The sequence below is a fragment of the Prionailurus viverrinus genome, chromosome B3 (genome assembly GCF_022837055.1).
Source record: "Prionailurus viverrinus isolate Anna chromosome B3, UM_Priviv_1.0, whole genome shotgun sequence".
In the NCBI taxonomy this organism is placed as follows: Eukaryota; Metazoa; Chordata; class Mammalia; order Carnivora; family Felidae; genus Prionailurus; species Prionailurus viverrinus.
Window position 1 is genome coordinate 112,231,910 of NC_062566.1, and position 25,682 is coordinate 112,257,591.

Sequence of the window (25,682 nt, forward strand, 5' to 3'; positions counted from 1 at the left end):
GAGAAAAAATTATGGTTAAAAACTGAGGTTTCAAGAATTAAAATTTATTTATTTTTTTAATTTTTTTTTAATGTTTATTTATTTTTGAGACAGAGAGACACAGCATGAGCAGGGAAGGGGCAGAGAGAGAGGGAGACACAGAATGTGAAGCAGGCTCCAGCCTCTGAGCTGTCAGCACAGAGCCCGACGCGGGGCTCGAACCCATGAACTGTGAGATCATGACCTGAGCCAAGAATTAAAATTTAAAAGGAAATTCGTCTAAAAATTTTTTAAGTTTATTTAGAGAGGGAGAATGAGCGGGGGAGGGGCTAAAAGAAAGGGAATTCATATCATTCCAAGCAGGCCATCTGATGACAGCGCAGAGCCCGATGCAGGGCTCAAACTCACAAAGAGATCATGACCTGAGCTGAGATCAGAGCCACCTCGCGCCCCTCATCTAAATTTAAGTCACATCTAAGTTGCAAAACTGAACGTGTATCAGAATTCATAGAAGTTGACAACTGATTGAAATACTGGATTTCTTACATTATTTATTTATATCACAGACAAGTTTGTGCTGTAAGATTTTCCTTTCACATCACTTTGCCAAACTATCGGCATACCTGGAAGATATTGCTGGTTTGGTTGTGGACCACTGCAATAAAGTGAATATCACAATAAAGCAAGACAAGTCAATTTTTTGGTGTCCCAATGCATATAAAAGCTATGTTTACCCTGTAGTCTAATAAGTGTGCCAAGATCATTATGTCTAAAAAGACAGTGCACATACCTTTTTAAAAAAATTCTCTTGCCAAAAATTGGTGACCGTCATCTGAGCTTCCAGCGAGTTGTAATCCTTTTGCTAGTGGAGGCCCTCACCTCAGTGTTGATGGCTGCTGACTGATCAGGATGGTGGTTGCCAAAGGTTGGGGTGGCTGTGGCAATTTCTTAGAATAAGACAACAATGATGTCTGCTACATCAGTTGACTCCTTTTACGAGTGATTTCTCTGTAGCATGCTGTTTGATATCATTTTACCCACAGTGTAAGTAACTTCCTTCAAAATTGGAGTCGTTCTCCAAAATCCTACACTGCTTTATCAACTATGTTTACCTAATATTCTAAACCCTTTGTTGTCGTTTCAACAGTCTTCACAGCATCTTTACCAGGAGTAGATTCCATCTCATGACACCACTTTCTTTGTTCATCCGTGGGAAGCAGCTCCTCATCCATTCAAGTTTTATCCTGAGACTGCAGCAGTTCAGTCCCGTTTTCAGGCTCCACTGCTAATTCTAGGTCTCTTGCTATTTCTACCACATCTTCAGTGACTTTCTCCACTGCAGTCTTGAATCCTCAGGGTCATCCATGAGTGTTGGAATCAACTTCCAAACTTCTGTTAATATTGATATTTTGACCTGTTTCCACGAATTGCAAATGTCCTTAATAGCATCTAGAATAGTGAATTCTTTCTGAAGGTTTTTCAGTTTGCTTTGCCCAGATCCATCAGAGGAATCAATGTCTATGGCAGCTATAGCCTTATAAAATGCATTTCTTAAATAAGACTTGAAAGTCAAAATTATTCCTTGAATCCCCATGGGCTACAGAATAGATGTTGTTTGCAGACACTGTCAATGAGCAGTAGTTTTTTTTTTTAATTTTTTTAATTTATTTTTTTGAGAGAGAGACAGCAAGCTGGGAAGGGGCAGAGAGAGCGAGGGAAACACAGAATCCGAAGCAGGCTCCAGGCTCCGAGCTGTCTGTCAGCACAGAGCCTGACATGGGGCTGGAACTCACGAACTGTGAGATCATAACCTGAGCCTAAGTTGGACACTTAACTGACTGAGCTGCCCAGGTGTACCCCAACAAGCAGTAGTATTTTGAAAGGAATCTCTTTTTCTGAGCAGTAGGCCTCAACATTGGACTTAAAATATTCAGTAGACTATGTCATGAATAAATGTGTCATCCATGCTTTGTTGTTTCACTTGGAGAGCACAGGTAGAGTAGATTTAGCATCATTCTGAAGGGCCCTAGGATTTTCACAGTGGTCAATGAGCATTGGCGTCAACTTAGAGTTATCAGCTGTGTTAGCCCCTAACAAGAGAGTTTTGAGGCTTTGTAGCCAGGCATTGACTTCTCTCTAGCTATGAAAGTCCTAGATGACATCTTTTTCCAATAAAAGGCTATTTCATCCACACTGAAAATCTGTTGGTTACTGGAGCCACCTTCATGAATTATCCTAGCTGGATCTTCTGGAGAACTTGCTGCAGCTTCTACATATGCACTTGCTGCCTCGCCTTGCACTTTCATGTTGTGGAGATGGCTTCTTTCCTTAAACTTCCTGAACCGACCTCTGCTGGCTTCAGACTTTTCTTCTGCAGCTTCGTCACCTCTCAGCCATCCCAGAATTGCAGGGCGTTAGGACCTTGCTCTGGATTAAGTTTTGGCTTAAGGGAATGCTGTGGCTAGTTTGATCTTCTATGCAGACCACGCAGACTTTCTCCATGTCAGCAATAAGGCTGTACTTTCTTATCATTCGTACGTTCACTGGAGCAGCACTTTTAATTTGCTCCAAGAACTTTTCCTTTGCAGTCACAACTTGGCTAACGCTTGGCACAAGAGGCCTAGCTTTTGGCCTGTCTTGGCTTTCAACACGCCTTCCTCATGAAACTTAATAATTTCTAGCCTGTGGTTTAAAATGAGAGATGTGTGATTCTTCCTTTCACTTGAACATTTAAACAGCATTGTAGAGTTATTGGCCTAATTTTAATCATAAGGAATAGAGAGGCCCGAAAGGAGGGAGAGAGGTGGGGGAACAGTGGATCAGTGAAGCAGTCAGAACACACACATTTATTGGTTACGTTTGCCATCTTACATTGGTCCAGTTTTTGTTATCCCCAAATACAACAATAGCATCAAAGGTCACTGATCATAGATCACTGTAACAAATACAATTATAATGAAAAAGTTTTAAATATTGCAAGAATTACCAAAATGTGACAGATGCTGTTGGAAAAGGGTGCTGATAGACGTGCTCAGTGCAGAGTTGCCACAGACCTTCAATTTGTAAACAAAGAAAAAAACCAAAAAGAACCCCAGTATCTGCCAAGTGCTGTAAAGTAAAGCTCAATAAAATGAGGTATGCCTGTATGTTGTACACTAGATGATGTGATCTTCTTATATTGCCTTGTTAGATGCAGCCACTATGATGTGGTTTGAGAAACTTCATGTGTGGCTTCTTTTTGTGGAGAAGAATATCATCTACCCATTGATTGTTCTTAATGAACTTAGTAGCAGTGCAGAGACCATTGCTAGTCCAAAAAAACTGGATACAGAGTAAGTACAGTACTCCTCTCATCTATGTTTAACCACTAGCGGCTGTCATAGGCAGTGTCTTCAGACATTGATCAAGTAACAAATAATTGAGTGTCTCATTAGTGCAGTGCAGTGTAAGACAAAAAAGTGAGGTTAAATTCCTGAACATCTGTTCCTGCTCTTGTATATCACTACTCTAGACATCTTATTGTCAACTAATATTTTATGAGAGAACATTTATTGAATAAGGTTCATTTCTGTTATTAGATGGTCAATTTGAGAGATGTCTGTTTTTGTGTACTGTGTAAACCAGACTATGTAGGTGGTAACTCGCCTATACGGTCATCGTATAGGCCTCCACACTAGACTAGGTACGTGTTGTTGGGTAAGCGTTAATGCGTGTTTTTTATGTGCTAAATGCTATTACTATTAAAGCAATACAAATATTAAGAAACTGGAGAACCATATATTAGAAATTCAATGCTGTTATTTATTTTTTTAAGTGTGCTTATTTATATAAAGAAATAAGAATCATAATACATATTGTTAAAAGGGAATATAAGAGTTTATTTTAGGATGTGATTTGCTTGGTGTATAAATCGTTTTTAGAAGTTGACTTTGGATGTAAATGTATCGTAAGCATAGTAAATGAAATAGTGATTTTTCTGAAGTTAGTAGATTTTCTGAAGTTTTCAGCCATTGATTGATGAGTTGTGCTTTCTTTAACTTATAGATTAGGTGCTTTAATGATCACCATTGCTGGTCTGAAGTTGCTACGATCCTCTTTCAGCAGCCCTACATATCAGTATGTCACAGTCCTCTTCACTGTGCTCTTTTTCAAAATCGACTATGAAGCGTTTTCAGAGACCATGTTGTTGGATCTCTTCTTCATGTCTATACTCTTCAACAAGGTAATTTGTCATTGAAAGGAATATCCCGATCGGTAAAAAGTAGCTCCCTAAGTAATATAGCATTTAGTGAGGATTCTGCTTGCATTCCATTTGCTTCACTGTGTTTTAAGTAATATCTTTCTTCAATCAACCAGTCATTTAGAAGCATAGTAGAATCCCTAACCATTGTTACTCACTATGATCCATAAAAGACGTGTTTCTTGCTATATAGCTAGGAAGATAAGATTAAGTTATATAGAAAATTTAGAGAAACACCACTAGCTGTGTATTTTTATTTTTTATTTTTTTTTTAATTTTTTTTTTCAACGTTTATTTATTTTTGGGACAGAGAGAGACAGAGCATGAACGGGTGAGGGGCAGAGAGAGAGGGAGACACAGAATCGGAAACAGGCTCCAGGCTCTGAGCCATCAGCCCAGAGCCCGACGCAGGGCTGGAACTCACGGACTGCGAGGTCGTGACCTGGCTGAAGTCGGACGCTTAACCGACTGCGCCATCCAGGTGCCCCTAGCTGTGTATTTTTAAATCCATAGGATCTTCCAAAAGTGGATGTGGTTTTGAATAATCCTAGAAATAGATGTTGTAATAATTGCACTGGGCTGTGGGCTGCTAGATAGATGGAGGGAGGAAATAACCTGATAGCTGAATGAAGATGGTAAATACTGAAGGCAGTGAGGCCATGTGGGAGGAATCAGAAATTAGTTTCATGGTGACATTTGCAGAATACTCTGAAAATTACAAAATGCTTCTGAGATTTATTATCCACCCAAAAGAGAGGTACTTTTAGTCCTTTTACAAATGAGATGACAAAATCTGGGTCTTCTGCCTCCCATTGCAAGAATCTTTTTGCTGAACCATACTGCCTTTCTCAATGAAATAAGTTGTGCAATCAGATTATTTATAAATTAAGTAGAGTTTAGATTTCATGTTAACGCTGACCACATACAAAGGACTTTGACATATATTATCCCATTTGATAGGTAACAGAGAGCTGAAGCATATGAGCAGCTACAAAACACAATGAAAGCCCAATTTTAGGCAAGTTAGCCTGGTCAGCTACATTGGGATGACTTGGGGAAGAGAGAACCCAAAGGTACGGAGAACAGTTTAAGAGACTGTGACAGTAATTGAGATGTGATAGAGGTCTAACCTAGGATGGGAATAGTACAAGTGGAAAACGTTAATCTGAACAGGTTTTAGTGATAGTCCATTTCAAAATATTGTGCTAAATGTTGTACTAAGTAGCTTCTAGAATATTGCAGTATTATGTTTGCTCGGTCACTAATTTGTATGCATTTTTATCATTTATTTCCTCTTCTAGTGAGCATGGTTAACCAAAGGAGGAAGCCAGAAAGTTAATCAAAGAATTGTTTGTATAAAGAAGCATGTGGTTTCTCACAAATTTAAATATTTAGACTGGAAATTGTAGGGCATCTTAGTATACTGTTGGGGGAAAAAGTGAAAGTTGCAATAAAATAGAAACAGTCTTTGAAATAGTCTTAACTTGAATTAGTTTGGATTTTCTTAATACTTTCATTTGTTAAGCAAATTGCTCTTGAGAGCATACAGTGTTCCACAGCTGTTCTAGATGCTGAGGCTACATCAGTGAACAAAATAGAGAAAGCTCTGTCCTTAAGGGGTTTACATTAGTAAGGTTAGTTGATAGAATTTAACAATGATAGTAAGCAAGTAATTTTTAAGAGATTTCTAGATATAGTTTTTAAGATATCATTGTAAGATGCACCATCAATTTAATAATCTTACAAGAAAAAAATTACTATGAATGTATACAGAAATTTTTATCCACTACCCACTTATCCATGTAATTGCATATCATTTTTTCCTCAGTGTTACAGTCAAAATTTGAGTTCAGTCTGTTTCATATTTAGAATCTGAAGTTTTCTGAATCACTGCTTTTAGACCATGAATAATGGCATCTTGATAATACACACACTGCTTTTACTTCCTGACATCCTGATCACGTTAGTATCAAGGATTACCGGCATAAATTTGAGTCACGGAGAAGAATGCAGGAGTTCATCTGCTTTTTCTAATTGGTTGAAGTTGAGGTTTCTTTGTTTTTAATTGGGAGTTAAACAGGTTCATTTGCAAATTAACTGAAATCGTTCAGTTAATTGAGGTGCTTGATGCCTGAATCATGGCACCAAGTTAGTCTGAACCTCTTGTTTTTAAGATTCTGTGTCTGTTTTGTGAATTGGACCTTGCATTGCCTGCCATGCAGAGGCAATTTTGGACAAACACAGTAATTCTGTTTCAGTGTTGAAGACGTGTTCAACAACAAAACAAATACTAATTTACATAAAATTAAAACGTGTGTTGTGTTTCCATTGACCATACCAATTGAGGTTATGATCAGATGCCTAATATGCACTACTAAATCCTTAGGCGAATAGGCAGTGACAACTGTATTACAACTTTATTTCCTGCCTGGCTGGTTTCAGATTTCTTCTGACATTGCATTTAAAACATACTCTGTTTCCAAAGCACTACAATTTGAGGAGAATGTGTCTTAGGGATAAAAATATGTATGAATTACTTAAGCTTTGCAAACATCTAAATGTCCTACCTTTTTTTAATTTTGCTTGTAGTAGTAGTAATATAGCCAATAGAGGGCATAGAATTTTTTTTAACAGATGAAACACAAATCCATAAATCAGCTAGCTGTCTTTACTTAAGTATATATTCAGTGTTTTGGCAGTTGATTTATCTTTTCCTTTTATGCAAATGACAAATATTTTCAGTGCCATTTTCTTATAGGAAAAAATATATTTTAAAGGTCTTTCATTTTCTAATTCAAATATCTGATAAGTTTTTTACTGATTGTTTTTCTTTTCCTCCTACAGCTTTGGGAACTCCTTTATAAATTGCAGTTTGTGTACACTTACATTGCCCCATGGCAAATTACATGGGGTTCTGCTTTCCATGCTTTTGCTCAGCCCTTTGCAGTACCCCGTATCCTTCCAATAAAAGTTGTATAAGAAAGGGTGGTCATATCCTTATTGTGAATGTTGGTTTATAGACATTTAAATTACTAGGTGATAAATTATCAAATATTCTCAGTGCTTTGGGTGCACCCACAGATCATCTGAACATGAGGACAGTATTAAAGTTTTATAATTAATGCTGATTTAAAATTTTATGTTTACAGATATGAGTACTTTTAATAAATATAAGATGTTTAGAAATATTTTTTAAATACTTATTTGAGAGAGAGAGAGAGAGAGAGAGAGAGATAAAATATATCCCAAGCAGGCTCCGCACTGTCAGTACAAAGCCTCATGCGGGACTTGAACCCACAAACCGTGAGATCATTACCTGAACCAAAACTAACAGCAGACACTTAACTGACTGAGCCACCCAGGCACCCCTAGAAATATTTTTAAATGAAGATTACAAACATTTTTCGTAATCATGATTGTAATTTAACTATGTCTAAAATTTTCTAATCTCATCATTTCTTAAAAGTACTTTCTAAATAAAAGTAAAGGTTAGTGACTACGTGGATAGAAATACAGATTTTCTGTTTGTGTAAATTTTAGTTTTATCTTGTGGAAAATTAAAGCCAGCATCTTTATCCCAGGGTAATACATGGACTTGTCCCAAATACGTATTAGCAGATGTTTATTTGATTCCCTTCAAAGCATCATGCCAGGCTGTACTATCCTGGCTTGTCTTCCTACTTGTACCCCCTTATATTGTCCAGTGACACCCTCTTCCGTATTCCTGTGACAAACTTCACATTGTTTTCATTGCGGTAATGGCAATGTGTTTGTGAGATGTATTTGTGTGTGTGTGCGTGCTCACTCAAATGAATGTTAAAGTCCTTAACCAGCTTTTTATAGATTCAGCCATGTTGTTTGTTCAGGCTGCTGTATCGGCCTTTTTTTCTACTCCACTAAATCCCTTTCTAGGAAGTGCAATATTCATCACTTCGTATGTTCGACCTGTCAAATTCTGGGAGAGAGACTATAAGTGAGTACAATAAAGCATGTGAAAGCCAATTTTATCTATTTTTTACTAGGAAAAACTATCAACAGCATTATCATAAATATTTCATGGTTAATAATTTTTGTGTTGAAATATTTTGCTAAAACTTTATAAATGCTTTTGAAGTTTCAAAATCACATAAAATTAGAAGAGTCAGAGTAACTGTTCTATATTTTCTCTGCCATTTTTCCTGAGATTTTTTAAAAACCTAGTTCTTGGTGAATATATTCCTTTTTCTGTCTTTTTTCTTTTAATGCTATTTCTTAGAGTTCCATATTAATACAGCTCTGAAACTTTATGCTATACAATGTTATGTCATTATAGCAGTCATAACTAGTTATCTCATAGTTTCCTGAGAAATATCTATTTGTAGAGCTAAATTTTCTATAGATTACATCTGGTTTCTCATGAGCAGAACTTTTTAATGACCATCTCTGTGCATAAAGTATTTTCTCCATTTAGATTTAGTTTCTTTGGCTAGCTGTTTCATCTGATGCCTGCTAACTATCCTTATGTGTAATCTCTCCAAACTTTCTTGCTTCCTTTCTTCCTTTCCTTTTCCTTCCTTCCTTCCTTCCTTCCTTCCTTCCTTCCTTCCTTCCTTCTGTCCTTCCGTCCTTCCGTCCTTCCTTCCGTCCTTCCTTACGGAAAGATTATCCAAAAGGGGAATTACTGAGTCACGGAACCTAAACATTTTAAAGGCGTTTAACATGTATTGACATTGATTCAAAAAGAGCTTATACTGATTTGTAATTCTATGGGCCATCTCCATGACTGCCTCTTTTCTCTCTACACTTTCACAGATCAGTGCACCTAATAGGTGAAAATAGTGGTCTCACCTTTTTTTTTTTTTCAACGTTTACTTTTTTATTTTTGGGACAGAGAGACTCAGAGCATGAACGGGGGAGGGGCAGAGAGAGAGGGAGACACAGAATCAGAAACAGGCTCCAGGCTCTGAGCCATCAGCCCAGAGCCCGACGCGGGGCTTGAACTCACGGACCGCGAGATCGTGACCTGGCTGAAGTCCGACGCTTAACCGACTGCGCCACCCAGGCGCCCCTAGTGGTCTCACCTTTTAAACAGTGGACTAGCTTGTGGATTGGAAGCTTTTGCTCTGGTCTTTTATCTAAAACCACACTTGGTGTTTCTCTTTTTGATGAATTTCTGTGTTACTAATGTTCTCAGGCAATTTAATTTTGGTCCAAAATATTGTCTGTGGCAGCAGTTTTGGTCTCAGAACCCCTTTACTCTCTTCACAGTTATTGAAATGTCAGTTTTTGTTGACACAGGATTTATCTACAGATACTTACTGTGTTAGAAATCAAAACTCAGAAAAATTCAAATGTTTATTAATTAGTTTAAAAATAGCAACAATAAACCCATTATGTGTTAATATAAACAACAGTTTTTAATGAAAATTACTGTAATTTCTATACCAGCAAAAAAAATCAGTGAGAAGAGTGTCACTGTTTTTGTAGTTTTATAAATCTCTTTAATGTCTGGCTCAGTAAAAGACAGCTGGATTCTCATAACTGCTTCTGCAACCAATCTGTTGTTGCAATATGTTGTTTTGGTTGAATTATATGGAGAAAATCTGGCCTCGCACAGACACAGAGCTGGAAAAGAAAGAAGTATTTTAATAGCCTTTTTAAACAATTGTGGATATTTCTCTTTGATCTTTCACTAGAAGTCGACACATGGTAGTTTCCTAAAGATTAGTTGCAATATGGAGTCTTAAAACCATATCTGTTGTTGGGGAAGAAGAATTTCCTCTACCCTTCAAGATCCTTTTAGCTCAACTAAGAATCAAATTGACATGAGACAGATGAACAGGAGGAAATCAAATTTAATAGTGTGCATATGTGGAATCCACACAGATGTGGAAATTTCAGAGACATGTAACGTGATACTTACATGAGCTAAGGAGAGAGGTAAGGGTCTTAGGATACAAAGGGGAGAAGATCATTAATAAGGTGAAAGGAGGTGTAAGGAATGTGTTTGTTGGTAAGCTCTCAAACTCATTATAGTAAATATACATTTTCCCAAATTCTGATTTTTGCTGAAAAACTTGAATTTTGTTATTGGCAACAGGACAGACTCACTTCCTTCATTTTTGAGAAATGTCTGTCAAAAAAGTACCAAGTGCAGCTTGCAATTCAAACAGTGGCACAAATGCAATCCCTTGAGACAACCATCACACAATACGAAAAAGACCTATACTGAGGAGGTGTGATTTAATAAAACTAATTTTTTTTATTGCTTCATTAAAGACATTTTCAATTGAAATGTGAATTTTTGTTTTATTGTTTTTTCTTGTGCACGTGTGGCAGTAAAAAATAGTTTGATACCACTGCTTTGATTCAAGTTGAAGTGTTGGTAGTCATACCCACCGTTACTTTTGCACCATCAATGCACTTGTCGACATGGTGAAAAAAGTCAGTAACAGCTCAAGATTGTTATGAAAATCATTTTGATCTGGAAAACTGCCTGAAAGGGTCTTGAGGCCCCTGCTTCCAGTTCTGTGGACCACATTTTAGGAACGACTGTTCTAAAGAACACTGTACCATTGGACATTAATAGATGTACCTTCCCCTTGCAAAAATGTTTCATGCACTGTATATCTCTAAGAACTATATATGGTACACATTTTTAATCAATTTTTTTTTTTTTTGCATTAAACTCATTAATGTCTTTCTACCCACTGTTCAACCTAACATGTTAGGAGATAACCGCTGTGTTTATGTATAATGAAGGTGGGAGAGTAAAAAACCTTACCCCTAAACTACACTACTGAGGAGTTTTAGCAATATGCCAATCATAGATTTTTCTCAGAGATATACATAAAGTGATAATACTTAACTTCAATTATATGGTTTTCTCCTTTTTAATTAAGGCTTAGTAAAAATGTTGTTTTGCCCTCTTCAGCACAAAACGAGTGGATCATTCGAATACCAGATTGGCTTCCCAGCTTGATAGAAATCCAGGTAAAAGTTCCATTTGTGAGTAAAGAAGCAAGTCTAAGAAATGTGTTATTTATATATATTTCGCTTCCTAACTGATCGGGAATCCTCTGTCAGTTCCAAATTGTCATTTTTCAAAGACTATACAGTAAAACCTTGGTGTGTGAGCATAATTCATTCCAGAAACATGCTTGTGATCCAAAGCACTTGTATATCAGAGTGAATTTCAAGAACCATTGGCTCAGTTGTGATCATGTGACATTTGGCGTCATGTACTGCTTATATCGTAAGACATCTCTCGTTTATCAAGTTAAAATTTATTAGAAATGTTTGCTCGTCTTGTGGACTACTCGCAGAATAAGTTACGCATGGTCCAAGGTTTTACTGTCTATCCTTTGCTTTTTGTTCTGCTTTAGCAAAGTATATGTGAATTCGAGTATCTACAATGTATATACCCATCTTTTATAAAGTGCACTTTAAGAATGCTCAGAGGAATTAAAAATGCCATTGAAAGATATTGTCTTCCAGAGGTTAAAAAGTAGAACAGTTAAACTGGTCAAGTGTATCAAAGAATATGCAATCTGACCAATAGGTATATTTATTAATATATTTGCTTCCCCTGCTTCCCTGAATATTTAGGTAAATATTCATTTAATTTCATTTAGTTTATTGTGTATAAAGATGTCATGTGAGGGAACCATTCAAGACAGAGCTTCAGTACATGGTATTTGGGTGGTGGTACCATTATCTAAAGTCTGGCTCCTTCGTTTTGTCATTGGGGAAACATCCTTTTGTCAGCCCACGTGTTCGTAATTGGACACATAGAGGGTGAATCTCACTAATCCAACTGTAAGAAATTAACCAGAATCCCAATGTATTAATTTAATAAAAGAAATCTAACTCAAAGGTAGACTGAAGTGTTTGTATCCATTTGACTCTCAGATTCCTTCAAATACTCTGTCTACTCGAGAAACCTAATTAATAATCAAATGGTTTTTGTAACTCTAAAACTGGATTACGTAGGACTAGTTACTTGATAATAACGACTGTTGTCACCACATACTGGTAGATAAAACAGCCATCTCAGCTCTATGTGCTTGGAATACATCCTTGTGTAAGGGGCTTGGAATTCTCATGATGCAAATGATGCCATTGTGTATTTTAAAAAAGGCCAAATCCTGAATTAATATGCATGCTTTTTTTTTAACTTTAAAAAAATGTTTTAAAGATTTTATATTATTTTTAAAGTTTATTTATTTATTTTGAAAGAGACAGAGCACGAGCAGGGGAGGGGCAGAGAGAGAGAGAGAGAGAGAGAGAGTGTGTCCCAAGCAGGCTCCATGCTCAGTGAGGAGCCCCGATGCAGGGCTCAGTCCCACCTGAGGTGATGTCAAGAATTTGGGGCTCAGCTGACTGAGCCACCCAGGCACCCCTGTAACTCTAAATTCTGAACCTCTTCTCATTACCCTGTTTCATTTTTAAATAGAAATTGTTAGGGTATTAATATTATTTTTCTTGTCAAAAAAAATTTCCCTAACTAGAAATTAGCTTTAATATTTTTAACAATCTTGTTGACGTGACAGAGATGTAGGGTAAAGTGTAACATTTTTAATCCCTTCTTACAGGATCAGATGACAACAATCTGAATTCCATCTTTTATGAACATTTAACCAGATCCCTACAACACAGTCTCTGTGGTGATTTGCTCCTAGGACGGTGGGGAAACTACAGTACGGGGGACTGTTTCATTCTTGCCTCTGACTACCTCAATGCATTAGTACACCTTATAGAGATAGGCAACGGGCTAGTCACTTTCCAGCTGCGGGGACTTGAATTCAGAGGTAAGACATTCACCTCTTATTTCTATTGGGTTTTATGTGTTTACATCTCAGATCAAAAATCAGCATAAAATTAGATCCTTAGTCTTTGGAATTGTGGAATGAAAAGAGTTGTGAAAAGAACAATTTTTAGATACTCTTCCAAATTTCACATTTAGAGAAGAATCTTTTTTTTTTTTAAGTTTATTTATTTTGAGAGAGAAAGAGAGATGCACATAAGCACAAGTAGGGGAGAGGCAGAGAGAGAAACCTAAGCAGGCTCCACTCTGTCAGTGGAGAACCCCAATGCAGGACACGAACTCATGAACCATGAGATCATGCCCTAAGCCAAAATCGAGAGTTAGATGCTTAACCAACTGAGCCACCTGGGTGCCCCAGAGAAGAATCATTTTTGTGGTATGCCAAAATATGTAAAGGTAGCATCATTTGTGTATAACTGACTATGTTCCTGGTGATGTTGAGTTTCTGTTGCTTTCTGCTTGCTGTCTTGTCATTTTCTTTGTGAGAAGTTGCATATATTTGTTAGATGGCTAGCAGCATCTAGAATGCTGTATTGTGTGAGGCATAGAGTAGCCAACCAGGTACTTTCAGGTAGACACCATGCCTTTGTCCTCAACAAATGTTTGTTTTGAAGTGAAGCTCCCATAACATCAAAACAGTTTTAAAGGGAACAAGTCAATGGCATTTAGTGCATTCACAGTGTTGTACAACTATTAGAGTAGGCAGTTGGTTAGGTTCAAGCAGGATGCCTGGAGGTCAGTAAAGAATAAGCCAGGGCTGGCTGTCGGAAAATCAGAGGCCTGTCCTGGCAGGATCTCAAAACAAAGCCACAAGAAGCCCGAACAAACCAGATAGGCCCAAGATGACTGACAAAATAGGCCAGTGACTCCTGACCAAATATGAAAAAAAAGTGTGAAACCTTGCTTTCAAGAAAACCCCACCTCAAGTAACGAATATTCCTCCCCCAAGTGAACACCTGTCATTAAGTGATAGAAACCCAGCCCCCTGCAGGTGCAGTCTCTTGCTCGTTCTCTCTCTGTCTCTCTCTCTTGCGTTTGCCCAAACGTGTTGCTCATCTGCTGTGTTGTGCCTGTCCTCGAATTCTTTGTGGTGACAAGACCAAGAGCCTTCAGCCACATCTTTGGGACATGTTGGGTTGAGGCCTCAGGACCTGGAGTCTCCCCGTTTCATCCATCTACACAACCATCACCTCTGTCTTGTTCAAAGCATTGTCATCACCACAAATAAAACCTCACGCCCATTAAGCGGTTACTCCCTATTCCCCTACCAGCCCTCAACAATTTTGTATAACGACACATGAAGCTGTTTCTACACAGAAAATCATGTGTTCAGAAACATACCAACTTGATGTTATCAACTGCTATAAGTTGAATATTTTGTAAACATGAATAGAAACTTGTTTTATAGGAATTGAGGAAAGTCATATTAATGTGTAGCTTTTCAATCTAGGGAACATTTGAACTTGAGAGTTTTTAAGAGAGAACATCCAAGCTGTGTTTTGATCTACTCTAAGCAGTGCCTTGCATGCTTTTGACTTGAAATGGGAAATAAGAAAACATTTGACTAGATAGAGGATCAAATCAGGTTTATACCCTATAGCTTTATTTCTACCCTGGTATTGAATCAGAAGGTTTGGACCTTTGTTAGGTAATATCTTTGCTAATGGAGCAAGTGCTTTTCTAAAATTATTCCATTCACTGAAAGTAAGATTGTACTTGTGTGACACTCGAATTAAGGCACTAAATGTTGATGTTTGTTATTCATTTATGATGTTTGTCATCCAATCTCTCTCTTTCAAAATGTCCTATTCTTGTTTTATGATTTGTTTCTGCCTCTCCAACAGAGCCCAAGACCTTAATTCCATCTCTCTAGAGTCTTATCTAATGTTCAGAACTAACCCAACTAAACTCATCCAAAAGTCAGCACCCCCTCACCACGACACCTACTACTGCCGTGACCTTAACTTTTTAAAAAGAATTCACCTTTCTTTTTTTAATTTTTTGTTTTTTTAAACAAATGTGTGTGGGGAGGATATTTTATCTAGCATTTCTGTATGTGTGAGTCAGAAGGCGGTCCTTCTTAGGATCTGCTAATTTCACCATAGTGGTCAGAAACTCTCCAAATCAGAAATTGATCCAAATTCTCACTCTTCCAACTTTCACTCTCTGGTACCAAGTAGATTCAAATAAAATTTTGGACAGATTTTTTACCATTCAGACTCTCACTATTTGCCAAACAAAACTCAAACTTATGTGGGAACATAGTATGTCTTACCATCTGAATTTGTGCTGGATTTGGATAGCAAGAGATACCTATAATTCTTTACTCAGCCATAGTGATTTTTTAAAAATGCTTATTTATTTGGGGGAGGGAAGAGAGAGAGAGGGAGAGAGAGAATCCCAAGCAGGCTTCACGCTGGCGGACACAGGGCTTGATATCATGAACTGTGAGATCATGACCTGGGCCGGTATCAGGAGTCGGATACTCAACTGACCGAGTCACCTAGGTGCCCCAGTGATTTTTTCTTTACAGGCAAATTTGATCATATCCCTTTCAGACCTAAAATTTTCAGCGGCTTTCCATTGCATTTAAAATAGAGTTCATATCCTTAGCATGCCCTACCACACTGTTATCTGGCTTTGCCAGTTTCTCCAACCCCACTTTATCCCACCGTCCTCACTCACTCTAGTCACACTGGCCTTGCCTTCAGGGTCTTAACTGTGCTGTTCTTTACTAAGGACTTTTTACTGCCTTTCCTTTTGCCCAAAACGTACCAGCCATCCCCCCTCCTCCCACCAGTCTTCCACCTGGCTAATTCCTTAATTATCTTTAAGCATTAACCTAAATATCGCTTTCTCAGAGAAGCCTTCTCTAAACACCTAGCCCACATGATTATCTCATGTTGCCATTTATACCTCCTTAGCACTCAGCATAATTATAATTTCATATTTATTTGTGTTTGTTTGAGGTGTATTTCTCCTTTAGCCCAGAGGTGGCAAACTTTTCTGTAAAAAGCCGGATAGTAAATAGTTTGGGCTTTTGGAAGCATGCACATTTTCTGTTGCATATTTTTATTTGATTTTTTTTTTGAAACAATGCTTGAAAAACAAAAACCATTCTTAGTTTGGATTTGGCCCTGGGCTGTATTTTGCAAACCTTTGCAGTAGGTTGTAAGCTCCTCAAGAGCAGGAATCTTGTCTGCTGTATTCATTACTGTGTATCCAGTACTTACTTCAGCAGTTAGCATATAATACATGATTAATTTTGTAGAATGATTAAGTAAGTATATAGCTGTTTCTCCTTTCTTTTTATTCCAGAATTCTCATGAGGTCTGTTTATGTTCTTGCCTATATCTTGTGATCTTTGGTTATTTTCTTTCCTTCACAGTGTTATCCCCTGTCCCAACTACCTACTGCCTCTCAAAATACTAATCAAGAGTGTCAGTATTTTGCCAAAAAGATATTTGGATCTGCTGAGCATTTTGATGTATCTTCTGGGTATAGTCCATTAAGCCAATTTAATTCCTTGATTTTACTGTGTCTCGTAGTGGATTCTAAATATTAAGTGACATTTAACTAAACAGATTTCTTGATCAATTTGCTATACATCTTGGTTAAATCCCTTTATATTTATTTCATTTCCATTTTTATTTTACTGATATTCTTAATATTCTTTTCCATGTAAATTTTATGTCAAAGATTTATCAATCATTTTTTTGTCTACCAAAATTTTATTATTATAACTTCTACAGTGTTAACTTTTTATTTGTAAATGTTACTTCTGCCAAGCACAGTTTTCCGGGTCGAACTTTATAGGTCAAAAATGTATTATGCTAATGGGATTCCTCTCGGTTTTTACTTAAATTACTTTCGACATGTCTGTTTTTCATAATTGCCAGTTTTATTTAATTTCATCAGTAATATTCACTATGAAGTGACTGAAAGACATAGCTAATCCAGGAAATAATTGGTAATGGGTTCCTTATAACGTATTCTGGAATCCCTTTCCAGGTCTCAGTGTTCTTTTTTTCAGTTGCTAGTATTAATTCCTATGTGTTTTAATGACTTTATTTTCTAAGCCAAATGTATTACCAGGGTATGTTGGGGTAGGAACTGTTCTTGGGATTTGTATGGTAGAGTAAAAACACCCCCCATTAATGCAGTTACTCAGTTCACTTTATCCTGCTGCTCTGAACAAGGGTCTCATTCTGTCTCCTCAATAAATGTCAGCATCTCCAAGTTCCCTCTTGCCATGTGTCTTTTCTATATACTGCTCACAAAGTGATCTGCACAGAGTAGAGCTGTCTTTCATTGTGTCTCTCCTTTACTTAAAAACCTTTGGTCTAGCCAGACCTTCCAGAAAGATGACAAAATGAATAAAATGAAGTAATAACATAAAATCTAAGGAACAGACCCAGCTTCATGCCACACTTTTAAAATGCCGGTCTCAGGATGTTTCTTCTAGAAACTGAATTATTCTTTGCCCTCTCTAGCGTATTCTGGCACATGGAAAAAGGAGAATTTCTCCAGGCTTGTTACAAGGCCAGTGTAATACTGATAACAAAATACAACTAAACTGACTAAAAAAGTAACTAGTTTAACCCACATGTGGCCGTAGATGCAAAATTTTTCAGAACCCAGAATCAGCAGAAACCAGGAGTTCCTTTTTTCAGGTTCCTTTTCCTAGTTGAGTCATTTTCATTTTTTAAATTAAGTATTAGAAAGCAAATTAATAGAATTCATCTTTTAATAGGTTATAGGAGAAGACAATAAAATACGATGTTCCAGAAGATGCTAGGAGACTTTTGATTGAATTTCATTTCCTTTATTGGTCTGAAAAATACTTCCTAAAATCACACACATCCTTATTCTGAAAAGGGAAAAAAAAAAGTTTGTGAATATAGATCTGTAGTCATGAGAGTGTGTGGTGGTCAGCTGCAGCAGACGTTCCTGTTAATGTCAGGTTCAAGCCAGGGTTTTTCTTTTTACCACGGTGTGACATTGTTCCGGAAGTACTCAGCAATGTACTTGAGTAAGAAGTGAAACAGCAGAGCCGTTCAGAGTTCTAGAGTGATAAACAACATACATGGCTCTTGAGCCCTGTCCCAGCCTACCTCTTCAGCCTTATCGTTCACACCACCACCACCACCACCAAAAACCACCACCACCACCCGGGTTGGTTTTCATGGCATCTGTTTCTCTCAGAGCAGTGTTTTTCAAACCTGGATGATGTATATGTTCTCTTTAAAGAAAAAAGTTATTGTAAAGTCTCATATAAGTTATTTAGCCTAAATATGTGCCTTTATAAAATTACGTGTAATCCCCTTATAATCATTATATAAGGAATTGACTAATTAAGTGGAAGCAAGACCACAGAACAAGATAAGATAAAAATTAACATCAGTGTGACAGGTGATATCTTACTGGCACTAGATTGCTGTGGGTGTAATTGTGTATTCCAATTTTGTATTTTCCCTTCAGTAACACTAATGCAGGAAATGCCTGTTTGGTATCTTGTATAAAAGAATGTAACTTCAAAGAATTGTTTGCTAGTGCTAAATAATCAGATCTCATAACTAATTAAATTTTATCAGCAGATAAGCTTCAAATGCCAATAATATAATTTTAACCAATTATTGTTGGAATTGGCAGCAGAAAAATTATGTATTTAAGATTAAATTATCATGAACCTTTATAGTTTATATATCCAAATAAGCAGGATGTACATAATATTCCTGCTTGCAGTATGGACATGATACTGATAAACAGAGCTCAGATTCTTTTGAGTTCTGCATGTCTGGCTATATTGTGTGTCCTGTGGCGATTTACTTCTAATTCAGTCCTTCCCTTATTGAATTAACTCAAAACTTCATGAGATGTCCCTTTACTCATTGGCCTTCATTTGACATAAATGCTATTGTAAACCCAAATTTGAAAAGTTTGGGATCAGTGAATCAAAATTAAGAAGGTTACTGCGCAAATTTTCAGAACCTTCAGTGCACTAATGCATGTTGTGATTCTTCAGGAAATGAATATATAATATGTCTACTTTCCGGAGCTTCCTGCAGTTTGTTAATAAACATTCCAGGGCAAATCAGTCACATACTTTCAATTACTATAAAAGGTGTCTTTTTTCTAAATTTCTTGTGTCTTTGAAGCATTTATTTTTCTACTTCATATTTTTTTTTTCTCCTTTGTATTCACTCGTGTCTCTCTCTCTCTCTCTCTCTCTCTCTCTCTCTCTCATTGTCTTTAAGGTACTTACTGTCAACAACGGGAAGTAGAGGCCATTACTGAAGGCGTTGAAGAAGATGAAGGATTTTGCTGTTGTGAACCTGGTCATATTCCTCATGTGCTTTCATTTAATGCTGCATTTAGCCAGCGCTGGCTAGCTTGGGAAGTGATAGTCACTAAGTACATTCTGGAGGGGTATAGCATCACTGACAATAGTGCTGCTTCTATGCTTCAAGTCTTTGATCTTCGGAAAGTACTCACCACTTACTATGTCAAGGTAAGGGAATGTGCCTCATTAGATCTTCTGATAGTTGGAAGTTTTTCTTGGGAAAGACTTATGTATATTTTTTGTACCTGTGCTTTGCTTCTAAGTAGTGATTTAAATTCTCTAGTATCCAGTAAGTCAGTAAAGTATACCTATGAAGGTCTTGCTGTTTCTTTTTTTAGTTGTACTTACTCCATTTGTTTATTAATAATAATAGCTATTATTTGTAGTTCGTGTGTTTTAGGCACCGGGCTAAGGAATATGCATATCTACAAATATATGTATCTTACCCAGTTTCCTAAGGGAGTATCACATCTCTGTTTTACAAGTAAACAAAAATCAGATGTTACCTATCCCAAGTCCTCTAACTAGCAAATGGAGTTATGGATTTAAAACATAGGCTTGTCTGACTCCTGAGCCCTTGCTGTTGACCACTGCTTTGCACTGCTTTCAATAAACTGAATAAAAGTATTGCAAGATTTGGGAGTTCCCCAAGACCACCCTCACTTATGACACCACTGCAGGGGCCAGCCACTCTCAGATTCAGTAATTTGCCAGAAGGACTCACAGAACTCAGCAAGGCCATTATACTCTTGATTAGGATTTATAACGGTGGAAGGATACAGATTAAAATCAGCCATGCAAATAGGCATATAGGGCAGGGTTCAGAAACACCAAGGCATGAGCTTCCAGTCGTCTTCTCCCGGTGTAGTTGTGCACACAATGCCCATTTCTCCCGGCAGCAAATGTGTGACAGTATTCACAGAGTATTGTCAACTAAGGAAGCTTGCTTCAGCCATGGTATATAGAGTTTTTATTGGAGTGCAGTCACTTAAATGTGGCTGACCGCCCACATGGCCAGCCTTAGTTTCCAGCTCCTCCAGAGGTCATGGCTCTAAGCCCCAAGTGAACAAAGAGTCTTAATCAGCCAAGGCATTCCAAGGGAGTAGAAGTTATTTCCCAGGACCCAAGGGCAGATACCAAACCTCTCTTTGGGCAAGGCTAGTTCTTTACTACACCGGTATTCTGTTTTTGCTGAAGATTTTACAAGATTACAGCACAGCTATGATGTGGCGGTCTGCAGACAAAGCCAATATTTTCAAGAGGGAAATGTATGCTAAATTTCGGTGACCCATGTCTGGATTTTCCATATCTGTTTTACTTCCTCTATGTATCACCTTATTTGTGCTGATTGGGATGAATGTTAAATCTTCTATTTAATGTTTGGTTAAACCCAACCTCAGGGAGATAGATTTTATAGTTTTTACATGCTGTGCGTCTGCGTGTGTATATGGGATTTTCCAATTCTGATTCTAAATAGATATATTTCTGTCGCTTTATTATTATAATTCTATAACTTGGCCTAGTATCACAAGCTGATTTAATAACTTTCTATGAGCAGTTTCTCAAATCCATCACAGTAAAGTTTTTCTGCCTCTCTTAAAATACCCTAAACTCAAAAGTTCTAAAATCAATAGAATTATTTTGAATTTGCCTTGCTGAATTTATGGTTGTGATTTTTAAAGTATTAAATTAACTGTTCATCCAGAAAGACCTGAGGTACATTTTTTACAGCATTCCTAAAATGTATTCTTACAATATTGAGCTAGAATAAAATATTAAGTTATACAATCAGTATAAACTGTTGGCATTTATTTAGTGAGAAATTGGAGTTAATCCAAATTATAATTTAACCTGGATTTTTTTTTTTAAATCTTTTCCCCATTAGGGTATCATTTATTATGTTACAACTTCTTCTAAGCTAGAGGAGTGGCTAGCTAATGAGACAATGCAGGAGGGACTGCGTTTGTGTGCAGATCGAAATTATGTTGATGTAGACCCAACATTTAATCCAAACATTGATGAAGACTATGACCATCGACTAGCTGGCATATCCAGGGAGAGTTTCTGTGTGATTTACCTCAACTGGATAGAGTATTGCTCTTCCCGAAGAGCAAAGGTAGAGGTTATTTCATTTATAACTGTTTGAGCCTATTTTTTCAGAGATGGAAAGACTATCCCTGTTTGTTATTATGAGGTCAGTTTTTCCAGATCTTCCTCTTCCTGATCATCTGAGTAAGAGAATCTGCAGTTGTTAAAAAAAAAAACAAAAACAAAAACTCAGAGGTTGAGGGGAAGCAATATTCTCCAGATAGCAATTTGATTTTCTTTACTATAGTTATAGTCACTGGGAGGGTAATACAGCCATCACTAATAGCCAGCTTATGTCCAGAAATACTAATTAATAGATAGAATATTGTATTTTCAGGAGAGGACGTTATCAGTAATGGTGTATACCAGTAAATACTTTGAGATGTTTTGCTAAGATCCTTATACTTTATAAAACAGCCAGTTTTTTAGGTTTGTTCTGCTATTATAAAGTATTAGATTTTACTTAAAGGTTTCAAAGAGCCTCCTCATACATATTGATACTTCATTTTATACTGATTTGCTAAGCTTCTTCTCATTAGAACTATTTGAAGACATGGAAATTGTATGCTAGTTGAGTTCTTCATTCTGATTTGTTAAATATCTTCTGATTTGTTAAAATACCTTTATACCTTTCTGATAACTAATGTTCTTTGTTTTTTAAAGCCACTGGATGTAGACAAAGATTCATCCCTGGTGACTCTTTGTTATGGACTTTGTGTTCTGGGACGGAGAGCTTTGGGGACTGCATCCCACCATATGTCCAGGCAAGGAAGGCATTTCTGTTTTCAGGAAAAGAGTAGGGGGAGTTATATAACATAAATCTGAAAAATCTGAAATAGCTTTTCAGAATGCTTATTCTATGCTAATTTATTGCAAAAGTCTCTTCTGATACTGGTTTTTTATAGATCTTTGAACATAGTTGAGTTCTCTCAAGTGGTTAATAGCTGGCTTTTAAAATTCACACGTGTGGGTAACTACTGGTAACAAGAATTTAATGGAGTTAAGGCATTTTTAATAATCACCCCATAAAGTTTATTGGTCTCCCCCTGTTTTATATCTGTTTTTCTAATGATTTACCTCTTTTTATTTTTCCATATATCCATGTAGTTTTTGTCCAAAGCATTTATGCTTTTAATATGGCTAATATAGTACATTAGATTTAGGGAGTATAAATATAAACTGAATTTCTTGACATACACATCTTAATGAATTAGAATTAAGAAATATTACCTGGTTTAGATTCTTTTGTGATTACTATATGTTTTCCAATAGGCCCTCCTTAAGTTTTTGTAGCTTATATACTCTTCGTTGTTGATTTTCATGGACTCACTGTTATAGTGGTTACTAAACAAGGATCCCAGCTCAAACAGGCCCTATATCCCTTGTGATTCTGATTGAGGGGTTCTGGCATTAGTACAGTCTTTGGGATCTGTATTTGCAAAACACTCCCAGATGATTCTGATGTACAACCACATGTAAGAATCAGTGTGATGGTAGATCTTGGTCAAAATGTGTAAACTTTTATCTCCAATCCTAACAGTAATTTAGAGTCATTCCTCTATGGACTGCATGCCCTATTTAAGGGAGATTTCCGTATTTCTTCAATTCGAGATGAATGGATCTTTGCTGACATGGAATTACTAAGGAAAGTAGTAGTCCCGGGGATCCGCATGTCCATTAAACTTCATCAGGTAAGAAAAGGAAAACTATAATGTATTACTGGTGTTTAATGGTGCTGGTTCACTTCCAAATTATGTTCCTGGGGAACTTTTTGAGAAACATTTCATTTGAAAAACAGAAAAACATGATTTATGGCAAGATATTAAATCTTAGAAGCCTGAACGTATGTTTCTAAGAGTAAATTTGAATATTAATATTAAAGAGTAAATGATCTGGGCACGAACTTGAGGCAAGCTGTAAGCAGTGACAAACTGGAAATAAAGGTCCCTCACCCTTAGAATTCTTGTTTTGACCTCACATTTCACATGTGATTCAAGCCTCTTCCGTAGCTGAATGTTAGCCAACTCCCAGTGCAGTGGAGTAGCATCTCGGCGGAGTTTTAAGTGCTGCTATTACTGAACTCTGTGTTTAGTGTAGCAAGTTATACAGAACGATAGATGGTCAGGACAGATTTAGCCTTAGTTAAATAATCCTAATAGGGTAATAAAAAATAAAATGTAACCCCCAAATACGTTTCCAAAGCCCTGGATCATTTCAAGACTGTATTATGAGATTAAGAACTGGTGCTTGCTGCCCTAATCATTCCACTTGACAATAGTCATCAGATCTGGTGACAAAGACTGCCTGATAAGCCTCATTAAAATGCATCTTTTATACTCAAATCTGTTTGAATATTTTTCCCCCCGCATAAAGGGTGAATTACTCTGCAAGTGATAATACTATAATCTAAGACTGCTGGAATAAAGTCAATGTCCCATATTATTTAGGAGATTACTGATCAGGGATATATTATTTGAAAGTCTCTGTTGAAAATGGAATAGTATTTTGAGGATCATGGAGAAAATGTACATTTGGGAACGAAGAGTTGTCCATCTTCAGACTGGCTTTCTGGTTTTGAGACAATTCAGTGTCTTTAAAAGAAAAAAAATAATGACTTTAGGTTAAAGTGTTTTTAAAACTTCAGAATTTCTCAAAAGGCACTGATTAATATATCTGCTCTGTAAGAAATACTCTTTTACGTAACATGATTATCTAACAACTCCAAATAGATCGTCAGTTAATTCTAAAAGTTATGACAAGTATTTTATCTCCATTTGTCAGAGAAGAAACTGAGGCACAGGGTATCTGTATTTTCTGATACCATAGGTCTTTGCCGCCATCTCTCCCTACAGGTGCTCTTACCTGTTGCTGCCACGTTCATTTCCTTACATGTTGCTTTGGCGGTGGCATTATTGCCTGTGACAGTGTTTCTCTACCTTACATGATGGCCCAACACAGTTGGGTAAACTCACTCTCATTAGCCGTGACTGACAACAACAGTGACAAGCAGGGGGTAAGGGGTTGGAATCAGGAACCCAGGAGCCACGGAAGGCTGGTGAGGGGATGGTAGGGAACACAAGTGCCCCTGGAAAAATTCCATAATTCTGACACACCTTTGAGAAGGCTGAGGTGGACCCATTCAGTGGTAAGAAACAACCATTTATGAGCATCATTTTGAGACAGAATTTGGATTGCCCATGAGGGACTCTCAGGCCAAGAAAAGATAGATCTGTAAATAGGTAATCTCCAAGGTTTGCATGTTGTATACTCCTGAAAACTCCCAAAAGCAAAAAATGGGCAATGTTAAGTGAACAATATTAAAAGAGAGGATATGCATACACATTCCATAGAACCCAGAAATAATTACCTAAAAGAATGAAAGTTTATGTCTGTACAAAGAACACACATGTGTGCATTGGAGTCTTAATTGTAATTGCCTCAAACTGGAAACAACTCAACTGTCCATCAACAGACGAACAAACTATGGTATATCTACATGATAGAATATTACCTAGCAATAAAAAGGAATGGACTACTGTTAGACTCCACAACATGAATGAATCTCAAACATTATGCAGAGTAGAAGCCAGACATAAAAAGAGTACATATTGTATAATTTTATCTATATAAAATCTAAAGCCAAACTAGTCTGTAGCCACAGAGAGCAGATTAGTGGTCCCTTGGGATGTGGAGACTGCCAAAAGACAGGAAGGAGTGTTTGGGGATGAGGGAGAACTTTTATATCTAGAATGTAGCAGTGATTACATGGGTGTGCATATTTGTCAAAATGCTTCTAACTGCATGGTTAAAATGGTATCGTTTGTTATATGTAACTTATACTTCAAACTTAAAAAAAGGTTTTTTTTCCCCAGAAAGCTAGAAATATAAATTTTCTCTTAACCCTTGCCTCTCAATCTTTGCTAATGTGTGTTTAGTACTTTGTAGGTGTTTTTAATTTTTGCTTTTTCCTTTACAGTTCTTTTTTGATTTTTTAATTCTCCAATCTAATGTATTATGTTTTTACTTTATAAATTAAAATTTATAATCTGTGTAGTATTTATAATTTTACACTGTTGTACAGCATATTAGTGTTCTTGTATACATGATGTCTCCACAACCCAGAAAATTATCATTATTATTATGATTTTTTAGTAAACTGGGGGGGAAACCCATTTATTTATTTAATTTTTGAGAAACAGAGACAGAAGGTGAGTGGGGGAGGGGCA

At 36.9% G+C, this 25,682-nt stretch overlaps 1 protein-coding gene across 7 annotated transcripts in view; it reads left to right on the forward strand.

Moving 5' to 3' along the window:
- The window catches only part of PCNX1 (pecanex 1), a 171,293-nt gene that overhangs the window by 130,404 nt on the left and 15,207 nt on the right, over window positions 1-25,682 (forward strand). For 6 of the 7 annotated variants that reach the window (XM_047862149.1, XM_047862151.1, XM_047862150.1 and 3 more), the window contains 10 exons: window positions 3,170-3,311; window positions 4,024-4,201; window positions 7,064-7,172; window positions 8,063-8,192; window positions 11,133-11,191; window positions 12,793-13,008; window positions 19,283-19,536; window positions 21,254-21,484; window positions 22,120-22,220; window positions 22,997-23,147. In XM_047862149.1, coding sequence (XP_047718105.1) covers window positions 3,170-3,311; window positions 4,024-4,201; window positions 7,064-7,172; window positions 8,063-8,192; window positions 11,133-11,191; window positions 12,793-13,008; window positions 19,283-19,536; window positions 21,254-21,484; window positions 22,120-22,220; window positions 22,997-23,147 — 1,571 coding nt within the window. The remainder of the gene's footprint in view (window positions 1-3,169; window positions 3,312-4,023; window positions 4,202-7,063; window positions 7,173-8,062; window positions 8,193-11,132; window positions 11,192-12,792; window positions 13,009-19,282; window positions 19,537-21,253; window positions 21,485-22,119; window positions 22,221-22,996; window positions 23,148-25,682) is intronic. The other variant, XM_047862152.1, reaches the window with a different exon arrangement.